The sequence below is a fragment of the Lutra lutra genome, chromosome 16 (assembly GCF_902655055.1).
Source record: "Lutra lutra chromosome 16, mLutLut1.2, whole genome shotgun sequence".
NCBI classification, from domain to species: Eukaryota; Metazoa; Chordata; class Mammalia; order Carnivora; family Mustelidae; genus Lutra; species Lutra lutra.
In genome coordinates, this window is record NC_062293.1 from 18,717,815 (window position 1) to 18,730,722 (window position 12,908).

The 12,908-nt window shown below is 58.3% G+C and overlaps 2 protein-coding genes across 12 annotated transcripts; one reads left to right on the plus strand and one right to left on the minus strand.

The window, feature by feature from the left end:
• The first annotated feature begins 211 nt into the window (after positions 1 to 211).
• ATXN7L3 (ataxin 7 like 3) lies at positions 212 to 8,297 on the plus strand. 5 transcript variants are annotated; one of them, XM_047706183.1, is made up of 13 exons: positions 212 to 851; positions 2,210 to 2,320; positions 2,618 to 2,750; positions 2,964 to 3,135; positions 3,306 to 3,403; positions 3,602 to 3,624; positions 3,932 to 3,998; positions 4,150 to 4,235; positions 4,566 to 4,634; positions 4,908 to 4,951; positions 5,224 to 5,295; positions 5,389 to 5,546; positions 5,657 to 8,297. In XM_047706183.1, exons 2-13 carry the CDS (start codon positions 2,270 to 2,272, stop codon positions 5,803 to 5,805), a joined length of 1,122 nt encoding a protein of 373 aa, XP_047562139.1. In that variant the 5' UTR covers positions 212 to 851; positions 2,210 to 2,269; the 3' UTR covers positions 5,806 to 8,297. The 5 variants fall into 5 exon arrangements, with proteins under 5 accessions (XP_047562139.1, XP_047562142.1, XP_047562143.1 ...); XM_047706186.1 differs by having other exon boundaries at positions 215 to 851; positions 3,953 to 3,998; XM_047706187.1 differs by having other exon boundaries at positions 218 to 851; positions 4,207 to 4,235.
• Positions 8,298 to 8,353: 56 nt separating this feature from the next.
• TMUB2 (transmembrane and ubiquitin like domain containing 2) lies at positions 8,354 to 12,528 on the minus strand. Of its 7 annotated transcripts, none has more exons than XM_047706192.1 (4): positions 12,442 to 12,523; positions 10,980 to 11,146; positions 9,897 to 10,463; positions 8,354 to 9,645 (listed from the first exon to the last, which is right to left on the minus strand). In XM_047706192.1, the coding sequence occupies exons 2-4, from the start codon at positions 10,982 to 10,984 to the stop codon at positions 9,279 to 9,281; spliced, it is 939 nt and encodes a 312-aa protein (XP_047562148.1). In that variant the 5' UTR covers positions 10,985 to 11,146; positions 12,442 to 12,523; the 3' UTR covers positions 8,354 to 9,278. The 7 variants fall into 7 exon arrangements, with proteins under 7 accessions (XP_047562148.1, XP_047562149.1, XP_047562147.1 ...); XM_047706193.1 differs by having other exon boundaries at positions 12,388 to 12,483; XM_047706191.1 differs by lacking the exon at positions 12,442 to 12,523 and adding an exon at positions 11,775 to 12,373.
• Positions 12,529 to 12,908: the final 380 nt, after the last annotated feature.

The following is a 12,908-nucleotide window of genomic DNA, read 5'->3' on the forward strand; positions in this document are numbered from 1 at the left end:
CCGGAGCCGGCCGGGACTGCACAACGTCTCCGCCCCCAGCGCACCGCGCACCTCACCTTGAACGTCGCTCCACCCACCGCTATCCTATTGGGCCTGCCGGGCCGAGGCGGGACGGCGATTGGTCGAGGTGGCTCCCGAAAGCCCCGCCCATCTCCCCGCCCCCGTCCCCGTCCGCCGGTACTTTGGACGGCGGCGTGGCGCCCCTCCTCCCCGCCCGGTCCCCGCCCCCTGGAGCAAATGCTGCCGTGCTGCGGCCGCGGGGCAGATGCACGCGCTCGGGCCCTTCTAGCAGGCGCGAGCAGTCGCTGGGCGCGCGAAAGCGAAAGAAGGAAGAGGAAGGGAGGGCGGGGGCGGGGTGTTGAAGAGGGGCGGGAGGAGGAAGAGGAGGAGGTTGGAGCGCGCTCGCGCTTGGCCTCGCGCCCGCGCGGAGGGAGGGGGAGAGGGGCGCGCGCGCGCACGCTCGCGTTCTCGCTCGCTCCATCCATCCATCCTCCGGTCGCGGCACGCGCGCGCGCTCCGGGCTCGCGCCGCACCCCCCGCCCGGGAGAGGCGGGCTGGAGTGGGGGGCGGGGGGAGGGGCGCGCGGACGGCGCGCGGACTGCGCGCGGGCGGGGTGAGGTGAGGAGGAGGAGGCGGCGACGGGACGAGAAGGGAGGGGAAGGGGCCATGGCCGCCCGGTGAGGCGGCGAGGCGGGGGGGCGGCCCGACCCCCCGGCCCCGGGCCCTGGGCCCCGGGGAGAGGCGAGGACGGACCGACGGACATGGGGCTCCGGAGCAGCCGCCGCCGCCGCCGCCGCCGGAGGACGCGGCCCTGAGAGGCCGCCGGGCCCCGGCGCGGCCCCCCGGGCGGGGTGAGTACGGGACGGAGACGGGGACGGGGGAGGGGCCTGCGGGGGGCGGGGGGCGGGGCCCGAGGCGGGGCTTGGGCCCCCTCCCCCCAGGTCTGGGTCAGCGCCCCTTCCCCTCCCCCCGGGCCGACGCGGAAACGCCCGGCTTCCCCCGGCTTCCCGGCCCGGCCGGGGCCCCCAGCTCTCCCCCTGTCTGGGTCCCCCCTGGGCGGGGCAGGGCCGGCCGGGGAGGGGGCGCGGGGCCTTTGTTAGGGAGCCAGGCCCCAGCCCCCGGGACAATAGAGACACCCTCCCGGACTCCTCTCCCCGGCCGGCTGGGGCTGTCGGCGGGCGGGGAAGGAGAGGGGCCGGGACGCGTCCCACTCTGCCCACTCTCTAGGGGTCGGACTGTCCCGGACCGGCGCCGGCCTCGGGCGGCTCGGCTCTCCTCCCCCCAGTCGGTATGATGCAGCAGCAGTGCCGCAGGGACGGGGGAAGAGCCGAGGCCCGGCCTCCTACCCTCCCCAGTGCCCCTGGCTCATTTGTCAGTCCCCACCCCACTCTAGGCCGGCAGCTCCTTAAACTCGTACCCACCGTTCAGAGGGGCCCCGGACTGTGGGCGCTGTTTCTGAATCCTTTGGTGGGGATTCCTGGACTTTGGGGCTCTTGGAGAGACTTCCGGGCTGGTCCTGAGGGAGGGAGGGTGGTTATCTAAAAGAAGAACAGGTAAGGGGAGTGCCCACTCCCGGCATGCCATCCCAAGCGGGCTCTACCCCCTCTTCTTGATCATGGTGGCTGGAAAGGCTCCTTCAGCTCTCGGTTTCTGTGGGCTCTGTTCCCCTGCTGTAGTCACAGGCTTATTTCAAGGGAAGAGAGAGTGGGGTGAAGGTTGTAGGGTTCTAGGGCCGTTCCTACTTCTGGTAGCAGTACCCCCCCAAGTGGACATCCTGGCTGAAAGCAGAGGTGACTCTGAGGAGAGCCTAGGGAAGGGGGGGTGCATTTAGGAGTCTGTGCAGTTCTTTGCCACACCCTGTGGGTTTGCTTTGAGGCCTTAGAGTTCCTTCTCCTCCCCCTGCTGCATTGCACCATGGGTATGGAAGAGGGGTTTGAGTTTGGGGGACCTGGGGTGAGCTGCTGCTTCCCATAGACCCAGACTTTGTCTGGTAGCAGAGTCCAGGGCCCGAGTTAAGTCCTGGGAAGGACTAGGCCGCCTTTGGGTTTCAGGCCCTGAAGGACTATCCAGACTCAGTGAGCCTGGGCCTTGGGGAGGGGTAGATCCTGAAGCCAGGATTAGGCTCTGGGCAGCGAGGTGCAGAGGGGAGGTGGCGGTCTTCAGAGGTGCCTTGGCCTCACACCAGAACCCCCCACCCCCGTGTGTGCAGCCGTGTTGCCGCCCGCTGTGCTATGAGCAGTCAGAGCGCCGTCTCCACAAGAGTTTACAAATGAAAATGGAGGAAATGTCTTTGTCTGGCCTGGATAACAGCAAACTAGAGGTGAGGGCTGCCCCACGCGTGCCTCTAGTTCTTTCTCTGGGCGTCTCTACGCCGCTGTATCTGGCATTCACACCAAAGAGGAATTGGGGTAGTCAGCCTGGTTCCTTAAAGGGAATAGACAGCCGAGAAGGCCCAAGGATCCGGAAGAAGAGAGGACGCGAAGTCAAGATGGGGAGAATGGCAGAAGAAAGCATGATTTGGGGCCAGGGCGAATGGGCAGATGTGGTTGGTGAGAGTTGCTCTCAGTCCAGGGGACTGTGACTCTTCCTGACCGTGGACGTTCTCCCCTGGGCCCAGGCCATCGCTCAGGAGATATACGCGGACCTGGTTGAGGATTCTTGTTTGGGATTCTGCTTCGAGGTGCACCGGGCTGTCAAGTGTGGCTACTTCTTCCTGGACGACACGGACCCTGATAGCATGAAGGATTTTGGTGAGCTTCAGGGTTGAAGGAGAGCTGTCCAGCCCCTACCCCGGGGATCCTTGGAAGTCCCTCCTCTGGCAGCTGGACCAGACGTAGTCCCTAGAGCTGCTGCAAGCCTCGGCGGTGGAGGGGGTGGGGGTGGGTTCAAGAGGCCGTGGGGCCACGGGCGGGAAACAAGAGGTCCCCCGCCTGCCCTGATCGCCACGCCTCTCCTGTCCCCAGAGATCGTGGACCAGCCGGGGTTGGACATCTTTGGACAGGTTTTCAACCAGTGGAAGAGCAAGGAGTGTGTCTGCCCCAACTGCAGTCGCAGTATCGCTGCCTCCCGCTTCGCTCCCCATCTGGAGAAGTGCCTGGGGATGGGCCGGAACAGCAGCCGCATCGCCAACCGCCGGTGAGGACCCAAAGCTGTGAGGCTCCTCTCTCTCATGCCATGTTCCAAGGCGTAGCCCCCCCTCCCCCTGGGGCCTTGGTAGGGCTCAGGGGTGGCACATGCTTGGCCTCTGCGGCCAATGGCAGAGAGAGGTGGCCGCCTTGACCCTTTCTCTTCTGTTCCATCGGCAGGATTGCCAATAGCAACAATATGAACAAGTCAGAGAGTGACCAAGAGGATAACGATGACATCAATGACAACGACTGGTCCTATGGCTCAGAGAAAAAAGGTGTTTGGGGACTCTGGGGAAGCTGGGGTGGGGGGCGGGCATCGGGGTGAGGTGGGCAAGTGGGAGTTGGGTAGGTAAGGGTCACAAGTTGTTAGGTTGAGTGAGGAGGGGAGAATGTGGCTTGGTGTGTTTCTGTAGGGGTTCTAGATTGAGAACTTAGGTTGAGTGACCCTGACCTTTTGTTTTTGTCTGATACAGCCAAGAAGAGAAAATCAGACAAGGTGAGAGCCGGGGCAAGCATGAGGGAAATTTGGGCGAAGGACAGATACCCTCCCCTTTGGGCAGGGAGTCCTCAGGTGTCTTGACTCAAGTCTGAGGTCATGGGGTTCCTCACTGGGTTTCGGGATGAGGGTGTCTGTGGTGGGCAGGAGGGCAGTGGAGGCCTTGGGGGAGTAGGGGAGGATGGAATATGGGTAGGTGGGCCTCTTACTGGGGAGGAAGAGTAGGAATTTGAGGATGTTTCTTTGTCAAATCTTTTTTCCTTCCCTGGGTTCTCGGCTCCCCCTTATCGTTACCCTTTCCCCAAAGCTGTGGTATCTCCCATTCCAGAACCCCAATTCCCCTCGAAGATCCAAGTCTTTAAAACACAAAAATGGTAAGTGGGGCTTGAACGATGGGGGTGATTCTAGGTATGTCTGCTGGGACTCATTGCTGGAGGGTGGAGGTGGGGTCTTAGGGGAACTGGGGTATCGAGGGAGGGCCTGTGATCCTTCTGTCACCCCCACTTCCTCTCTGGTTATTTTCAGGGTTCTCTGTCTGTACCTCTGCATCAAACACCCTTCCCCTTCTTTTTTCTTCTTCAGGGGAACTTAGCAATTCGGATCCTTTTAAGGTGAGTGGGTGCTGCCCCTCTAAGGTTCTCTCTCGTTTCCCCAGTTGTGAGTTGGGTGGGATTTGGACAGGTGTCCATCAGAATGCCGAGGCCAGAAGCACTAGATGGGGTATTTCGGTCTTGCATATTTCTGTTCTTGCTGGGTTCCAGCCCCTTCCCGACGCGCAGGTGGGATGGGAAGAGTATCCCTGGAAAAGTGCTGGGTTGGCTCAGGGCCCTCCCCCCATAGAGAAGGACCAGAGGGACTGGTTTCCCAACCCTATCTGTCCCTTCCCTCACAACCCCCCCGAGCCGCCTCTTCTCTGACCTGTACCTTTGCTTCTCCCCTAGTATAACAACTCAACTGGGATCAGCTATGAAACCCTGGGGCCGGACGAGCTACGTAACCTGCTCACCACGGTGAGAGACCGGCGAGGGGGAGGCCCTTGGGAGTGGGCTGGAGCCATAGGCAGTGATCCTGTCCCTGGAAGAGGCTGGTGACAGCAGTCAGGGCCACCTAGCTTGCTCTCTCTGGAATTAGGTTTCCCGGTCTGTGGTAGTCTGGGATTGTCTGTTTGGATACCTTGGGGCCGATTTCTGCCTGTGCCATCTAGCGTCTGTGCAGAAGAGAATACCTAGTGTCTAGAGTGGGTTCCCCTCCGTCCCTCCTTTCAGCTTATATTCCTCTTCCAGCAATGTGGGGTGATTTCTGAACACACCAAGAAGATGTGCACAAGGTGAGCTCAGAACCTAGAAAAGGGGGCCGGGGGCCCTCCCGCACACTCACCCTGGGCATGGGTCGAGAGTACCCTTGGACTTGAGCAATGGGGCTCCCACCCTTTCCTTCCCTCCTCTAATGGTCAGGCCTTAGGCCACAATCTGGGGGCACTCTGTTTATCCCTTCCCTGTCTGTCCGTTCCTCCCATCTCTGCTAGGGGTAAGGGGCTTCACCTGAGGTCCCCAGACTCTTCCTGCCTTGTCAGGGTCTGACGAGTTCTCTCCCCACCAGGTCCGTGCGCTGCCCCCAGCACACAGATGAGCAGCGGCGAGCTGTGCGCATTTATTTCCTCGGACCCTCAGCGTAAGGGAGCCTCCGGGGAGGGTGGTGGGTTGTGGAAGATTAGGATGATGATTGGTATCCCTGAAGCCCTTCTTTGACCCCTCCTCTTTCCAGCGTCCTTCCAGAGGTCGAGAGTTCCCTGGATAATGACAGCTTTGACATGACTGACAGCCAGGCCCTGATCAGTCGGCTTCAGTGGGACGGCTCCTCTGATCTCTCGCCCTCCGATTCAGGCTCCTCCAAGACGAGTGAGAATCAGGGATGGGGTCTAGGTAGGTGATGCATCTGGGCCCCATGGGCTCTCCGCCCAAAGCCAGGGCTGTGGGGACACCCGTGTTCTCCTGACAGCCCAGCCTGCATCATGGTGCCTCTCTCTCTTCAGGTACCAACAGCTCTGAGTCACGGAAAACCAAGAAAAAGAAATCCCATCTGAGCCTGGTAGGGACTGCCTCCAGCCTGGGCTCCAACAAGAAGAAGAAGCCAAAGCCACCGGCACCCCCGACGCCCAGCATCTACGATGACATCAACTGACTTGGGTGCAAGGGTTAGCCTTTGGCTGAGCAGAGCCCTCTCTCCCAACCCCCACCCAGGTGGCAAAGCCTGGCGAATGGACGGCTGCTGGGGGTTTGGGCTTGGGAAGCTTGGTGGGGCCAGGCAGGCAGAGGATCCAGTTATGCGCCCCTGGGGGGTGTCAGGGTCCTCTGCGACGGAGCACGACCCCTTGGCATGCAGGACTCAGACCTGGACATATTATGCCTTGGACATAAGTTCGGTGGGGAGGCGGTTTTCCTATTTATTCTGTGAGTTACTGGATGTCCAGCTAGGCCAGGGGCCTGACCTGGGCACTGTGCCAGGGCACTGCCTGCCCCCCACCCCAGGAACTGGACTAAGCCCTGCCGAGAAGCATTGTGGCTACCAGGGAGGCTGTGGGTTGGAAGCTGAGCCTGGAGGGGGCCTCCCCCAGCCGCCCTCAGCAATGTGAATGGGTCCGGTGCTTGGAGCTGAGGGGCAGGGCTGGGTGTGTCCTGTCTGTGTGCAGAATCCTATCAGATGCCCCCAATCCAAGGGGTAGGCAGGCCCAGCAAGCTGTCTGCTGAGGTGGGCATCCGGAACTGCCACCGCCTTCCCTGCCCCTCCCAGGGGCAGCCCTTTCCCCTCAGTCCCCACGGGCCTCCTCGGCAGCAGGGGCTGTCCTTTTGTCGTCGGGCGCCAGGAAAGGGCCTCCAGCCTCTGCAGCTTCACGGAAGAGGCCAGGGGAGGGTAGGAAGAGGGAGCTGTGTATCAGAATGACTCCCCCCCCTACCTTTCCTCCCTGACCCAGGGCTGGTGAGGAGTGGGGCCCCAAGGTGAGAGGGAACGGTGCTGCTTTATTTGAAATGTTTTCTTACCTCATTCCCTGCCCCAGGAAGGGGCCCAGCCTCACCCTCCTGGGGTGGCCCCATGTCCCTCCCGCCTCCCCTGCCCCACTGCCCTAGCAGGGCAGTCCAAGTTCCCAACTGCTGCTTGCTACCCCCCTCCTTCACCTTGACCAGCTTCAGTTCCTCTCTCAATGCTCCTGCCTCCGAAGCCTGCCCTGTTTCCCCTTCCTTAGCCGCTTTTAAGTTATTTATTCTGTACTCGTGGTTTGGGGCTCTGAGGAAAATCCTGATCTTTTACCTCTCCCCCTTTGCTAGGAGTTGGGGTGGGCAGAGGATAGTCTCCGTGCTCTGGGTTGTCAGTGGAGGGCTGTCGTGCCTCGGCATTGCCCCTCTGTGGGACTGTCATGCCAGTGTGCCCACCTGCCTGGTCTACATCCTGAAGAGATGTACCGTCCCACCTCCACGTGGGCACCATCGCTCCCAGGAGCCGAGCTGGAGGACTACAGTCTGGGCTGGGAGCAGAGCTGACTGACACAGGGATGGAGTTGACCCTGAGCCATGTTCTCTGGCATTTGCTGGATGTGAACCCTGCCCTCTTCCCAGGAGGAGCCATCCCACATTTGGGTAGCTAGTACCCAGGACTGGTTGGACTGATTTTGGGTTAGGGACCCTAGAGGGTTAAGGGAACAACAAGAGATAGGGCTGCAGTACCCTGTCTGGAACCCCAGTCCCCGCCCCTGGGGTGGTTCTGATTGTGGCTGATGCCTGGTTACAAATTGGTTTTTAACCCAAGAATTGTGATTATTTTTTAAAAAGCCAAACAAATTTTGGCAGGAGTTAGAATAAATCCTGGGGCCTGGGCTCCTCTGTTCTTGACCCTCCATAGTCTTCTCCCTCTAAGGGGAAGCCAGAGGGAAAGGAGGATTTCAGCCAGCCTCCAGCCTGCTTCCAAATGAAGTCTTGGGAGTGGGCTGAAGGTGAAGGGAGGACGGCTCAGGCCATTCTCCCTTCTGAGAGGCAGCTGCAGCTCAGGCTCTACCATACCCTTTCCCCTCTAGCCTCTCCCTTTCCCCCCCTCTGGTTGGAGGAGGGAGAAGTGGGAAGTAGTTTGGGAACTGGTTTGTCCACATCCACTTCCCCATTGTTCCTTGGCCCGCCCTCAGGGCACAGCCCCCTGCCCAAGCTGGGTAAGAGATGGGCTTGGTCCAGCAGGGACCCTGAGGGAGCAAACCCCTTTCCTTCTGGGGAGAGTGTGCCCCCCTACCATGTAGTTGAACAGGGGCTAGGAGCTCTCCACTCCCCTCCCTCTAACAGCAGGCTGTGTGGGTCTCAATTCCCATCCTTCCCACCCCGGCTAGGTGTCGTCCACCTGTATCCTATCATGTGTCTGAGTGTGTGTGGGGGGGTTCTGTACTAATTTCCATGGCCGGTGGCTTTTCCTTCCATGCATCACTCCCCCCCGCATGCCCAGGGGCCACCCGCCTGGCATTACCGCATGCTGGGGTCATTGGGGGAGGGGGGTGGGGCTCACGCTGTCCTGTGGTCTTGAGATTTTTATTTTTGCATATGTAATCCATCCTGTACAGGTAGCTAACTTTGTAAACGCTGTGTATTTCCCCTGCCCCCATGGCTGCTGGTGTAAATAAACTGCATCTCCCGTTGGTAGCCTGGCCTATCCACCCTCCTTACCATGTCAATGGGGGCAGAGCAAAGCCATTCTCTTAACGTCACAGAAGGAGGCTCCACAGCCACAAAACGGAACTTTATTTAGTCACAGACACTGACCCTCCATCTGAGAAGCTCAGAAGCAAGGGCCTGGGGCCCAGGGCTCCGTACCCAGAGCTCGTCCTTGGAGCTGGGCAGGGTAGGACTCTGGCTGAGGGCCAGAGCTGTCTCTTGCTTACAGCCTTAGGCCTAGGGTAGCAGCAGCTGTGGCTTGGCCTCTCCCAATGCTGGGGGCTTGGCTTTGTGCCCCAATCCCCTTTCTGACTGAGCTCTATAAAGGACTATTTAAAAAAAAAAATACAAGCAAAGTGCTTTGAAAAAAAGGGGAGAACACTGGAAACTATCCAGAACACAGAGAACATCCTATTCCTGCTACAGGGGCGGAGGGAGAAGGTAAGAGGCGGCTAGGTGCCTGTAAGGGAAGCGGACACGACCTTCATTCCTGCTGTGTGACTTCAGTCTCAAAAGACGGATATTCCCTTAAGAAACAGAAAAATACTCCAGGCTCCCTACAGAAGTATGCTGGGGCCATGCTGAGCTGCCCTGGCAGGCGGCCCTGGGTACTGAGGAGCAGACATGCAGGACAATGGGAAGAGCTAGGGCCACAGCGGGGAGGGAATCCTCGGAGCCCAGGCTTCCCACTGAGCTGGGCCATCAGCTCAGCTCTGAACTTCAGGACCCTACAAGTGAAGGAAGATGACATCCTTGTTTCTACCTGAGTTGTGCTTGGACAGAGATGGGCTGTCTGTACCCTTGTGGACGTGAAGGGGAGGCCCTTCACCTGCCTCCTATGTCCTATGGAGGAGGACCTGCCACATCCTTTCCACCCCTCCCTCCCAAGCCCTTGGGCCCAGCTCTGGCCAGGAAAGGGGGGAGGCCATAAAGGAGGAAGACCATGCCTTTCATTTTCTCCCTATGTCCTTATCGTCCATACATCCCAAATACTAGGAAGCTGAAGAAGACAGTGACCCCCACCAGGGAGACAGTGGCAGGTGCTGTGAAGAACTGGCGGTAATTGATACGGAAGTACCAGACCACACCCAACAGCACCACAAACACAGGCACCATGAGGCTGCCCACACTGACGCCGAGGCTGGGGGGTTCAGTGGCCGAGGAGGGGGCCAGGGAGGCTGAAGGGCCTGGAACAGCTGACCCTGGGGGTGAGCGGTGGCAGTGAATCACACAGTTGTCGGTAATGTTCAGGGAACGCAGTGTGCGGGCTGGGTCCTGCAGCAGACGGCCCTGGTAGATGAGTTTCATCTGGCTCTCCTGTCCAGGGAAGTATTTACTGTGAGGACGAAAGAGATAGAAGGCAAGACAGAAGGCGAGGAATGAGAAGGCTGACAGGCCTGGGCCAGAGAAACAAGGCAATGAGGGAAGAAGTGAAGGGTAAGTTTCTAAGAGGTATCCCACCCATCCTTGGTGGGGGCCGGACCCGATACCTCCCCGCCACTCCCAGTTGGATACTGGGCTCCTCTTAGGCTACCAAGGGCTGTGGGGGTGGGGTATGAGCAGCTGCCCACTTTCCGGTCCACTCACCTCTTCAGGGCACCCACAGTATCCTCCGGCCTGGCCACAGCCAGCTCCTCGGTGTCATTGAGGAATTTGAGCCGCACACTGATGAGGCCGGGGCTGGGAGGGAGGCAGCCACTATCCTCAGATCTCAGAGGGGCCTCTGGACTGCTGCTTTCCGGGCCCACGTGTCTTTTGGGAAGGCCTTGGATGTCAAGCAGATGCTCGAGGCTTGGCTCAACACCGCCCCCAGCTCCAGGCTCCCCTGTGGAATCTCCCCCACTTTCGCCAGCCTCTTCAGCCTTCTCATCATTACCCTCTGATGGATGGGGGAGTTCGGTTGGCTCTGGGGTGCCTTGGCCTGCCACTAGATGGTCCACATGCCCCAGGTGGAGGACGGATGTGTCTCCAGCTGACACAATGGTGCCCAGGAGCTGGTTGCTACCGCTGTCTGCTACGTAGGTAGAGAGCCAAGCTAGGACCAAGGCTAGAATCAGCACCACCACACCTGCCACCACAGTCACCTCATTACCCACACCCTCAATGAGGGTGACATCAGAGAACTCCATGGCCTGGCTGCTGACTGGGTCGACACTGCAGGAACAAAGGGGGACAGCATCAGCAAGGCATGTGGGGTTGCAACCAGGTTCCTAGTTTCTTCAGGTCTAACTGACTCAGCCCTGAAAGAAAATGGAGTTCAGTGTCCTTCAGAAGGGGGAACAAACCTTCCTACCCTTGGACCCCCAACCTAAAGCTAAGGACTTACCCTCTGCCTCTATTGTGAAACACTAGCTTTCAGGTTCCACATCTTTCCTCTCTCACATTTCGAGCTCCCAATGAGTGTGGATCATCAGGAACATTTCATGGCTTTGTTGTGGTGACTGCTGCTGTCACTGGCTGTTGCTTTTTTGGTAGGTGGGGAAAAAACGTTTGCTTCCTTATGCCCTGAGTTTCTCTAGGATTTCTATCACTTGGTCTAGCAACTATGCCCCCCTGAGAAGCCTCCAAGGTGGCTTCTGAGAGACCAAAAAAGCCTGAAATATTTTATTTTAGGGTCTTCTGGAGGCATAGTGCAGCCACTCTTGCCAGATTTTTCCATTTGAACCCTACCTCATTCGTGGTCACGTACTCAGGTTCAGATGTCAAGAACCAAAAAATTAATTTTTCATCAGAAGCATGGTCAGACCACCCCAAAGGGGACACATCTGCAGGAGCCATCAGCAGACATCATGCAGCAGGCACCGTGTCTGCCACCTCTGAAATTCTTCTGACAAGTCCTAGGAAGCGAAGGAGGACAGACACCAGAAACACCACCAGAGGCTCAAAACTGCAAAACCACTAACTGGAAAGGATTTGTAAAAGATTCCAAAATAGCTCTCACAATCCATATCCCTATCTCTCTTCGTGCATGGTGTAGTTTCTCCCCTGGCGATTTCTTAGAAAGGCAGAAGGACAGTGGCTTGCTCCTTTAGAGTACCCACTCTTTCCCTCACAGAATGTGTGGCTTTCACAATTGTCCCCAGGCAAATCCAATCTGATGATTAGCATCAACAGAGTATTCTCACAATACCTATAAAACTTCATTATACTCCTCTACCAGTCCATCTTTTTCTCTACTAGACTTCTGAAATATAGGATCACATGTATTTTTCTATGTACCCCAGTGCCCAGCATAATGCCATAGTAGCCGCTCAAAGAATATCTGTAGGACATAGCAACATCTGAATAGCTTCCACATCCTTATTTAGAACATGGGCCCTGGAGTAAAACAAAACAAAACAAAACAAAAACAAAAAAACCTAATGATAATCCTGGCCTTGCCTCTTACTGGCTCTCTAATCTCGGACAATTTTCTCAGAGCCTCAGCTTTCTCATCGGTAAAATGGGGTTAAAAATATTACCTACCTCATAAGGTGTTTTGACGGTGACGGGAAATCAACGAAGCAAAATACTTAGCACAGTGTCTGGCACATTGCAATGGTTCAGTAAATAAATGGCAGCAATTACTTATCGCTCCCACAACTAGCCCCTAACGGTAAGATGGTTAATGTCACCAATTCCGATTTACAGAAAAGGAAACTGCCGCGAACAGAGGCGAAAACGACTGGCACAGACACAGGGCACTTTCTTGGGTTGGGGAGGACCCCACGTCTCCCGCCTCAGAGGCCTTTGGGGGTCTCAGTCTGTAGGCGACCCTGACCGCGCGGTGAGGAGGGGTCCCGACCGTGCCTTTTCTGAGGCGAAGACTCCGCGTGGGGCGGCCCTATTCCCGTGGCGCTGGAGAGGAGTCGGTGGGCCCACCCGAGGCGAAAGGCTACTTAGTTCCTGGCCGCCAAGCTCAATTCTCCCAGCCCATAAGGGGTAGAGTCCGGTGAGGGGGGTCACAAACCATTCACACCCCTCAAACTTTGGGGCGGGGCTGGGGGCCTGGAGGCGGGGCTTGAGTACGCGGGGAGTCATGGGAAATTAAAGGAGGATTGAGCCGGTACTGTGCCTGGATAGGGGAAGAAGTCCTCACCTGAAACGGCCAGACTAACTGTTTTGACTTCGCCAGGACGGCCCATGGACTCACCTTTCCGTAGGGGCCGGGGGAGGGGCTGGCTATCCCCGATTCTGTCCAGGGTCCCGTCTCTTCCGGCTTCTCCCGGAAGCTGTTTGAATCAGAGACAGGAAATCCCGCCTCCGCGCTCTGCACTGATGACGTAAGTTTACGTAAGGCGGGCTGACGTAAACGTATTCTTTAAAAAGGACTGGTTTCTTAGCGGAAGGAGGGGCGGAGTTATTGTTGGCGGGATCGTCGCCCTCCCGGGGCGGGGCCACGCTCACTGGGCGGAGCCTAAAGAGCCCACGGGTGAGGGGCAGGACCACATAGAGTTGGGGGTGGTGCTTGGGAGAAGGCGGGGCTTCGCGTCTGGAGGACCGGCGTGCTGGCATAGCCGGGCAGATCGTGAGCCGCCCTTCCCCGATCCGGGCTTGTTCTTTTGGCCTTACTCCCAGCCTCCAGGGCTGATTGGATTTATTACTGCTCTGTAACACACA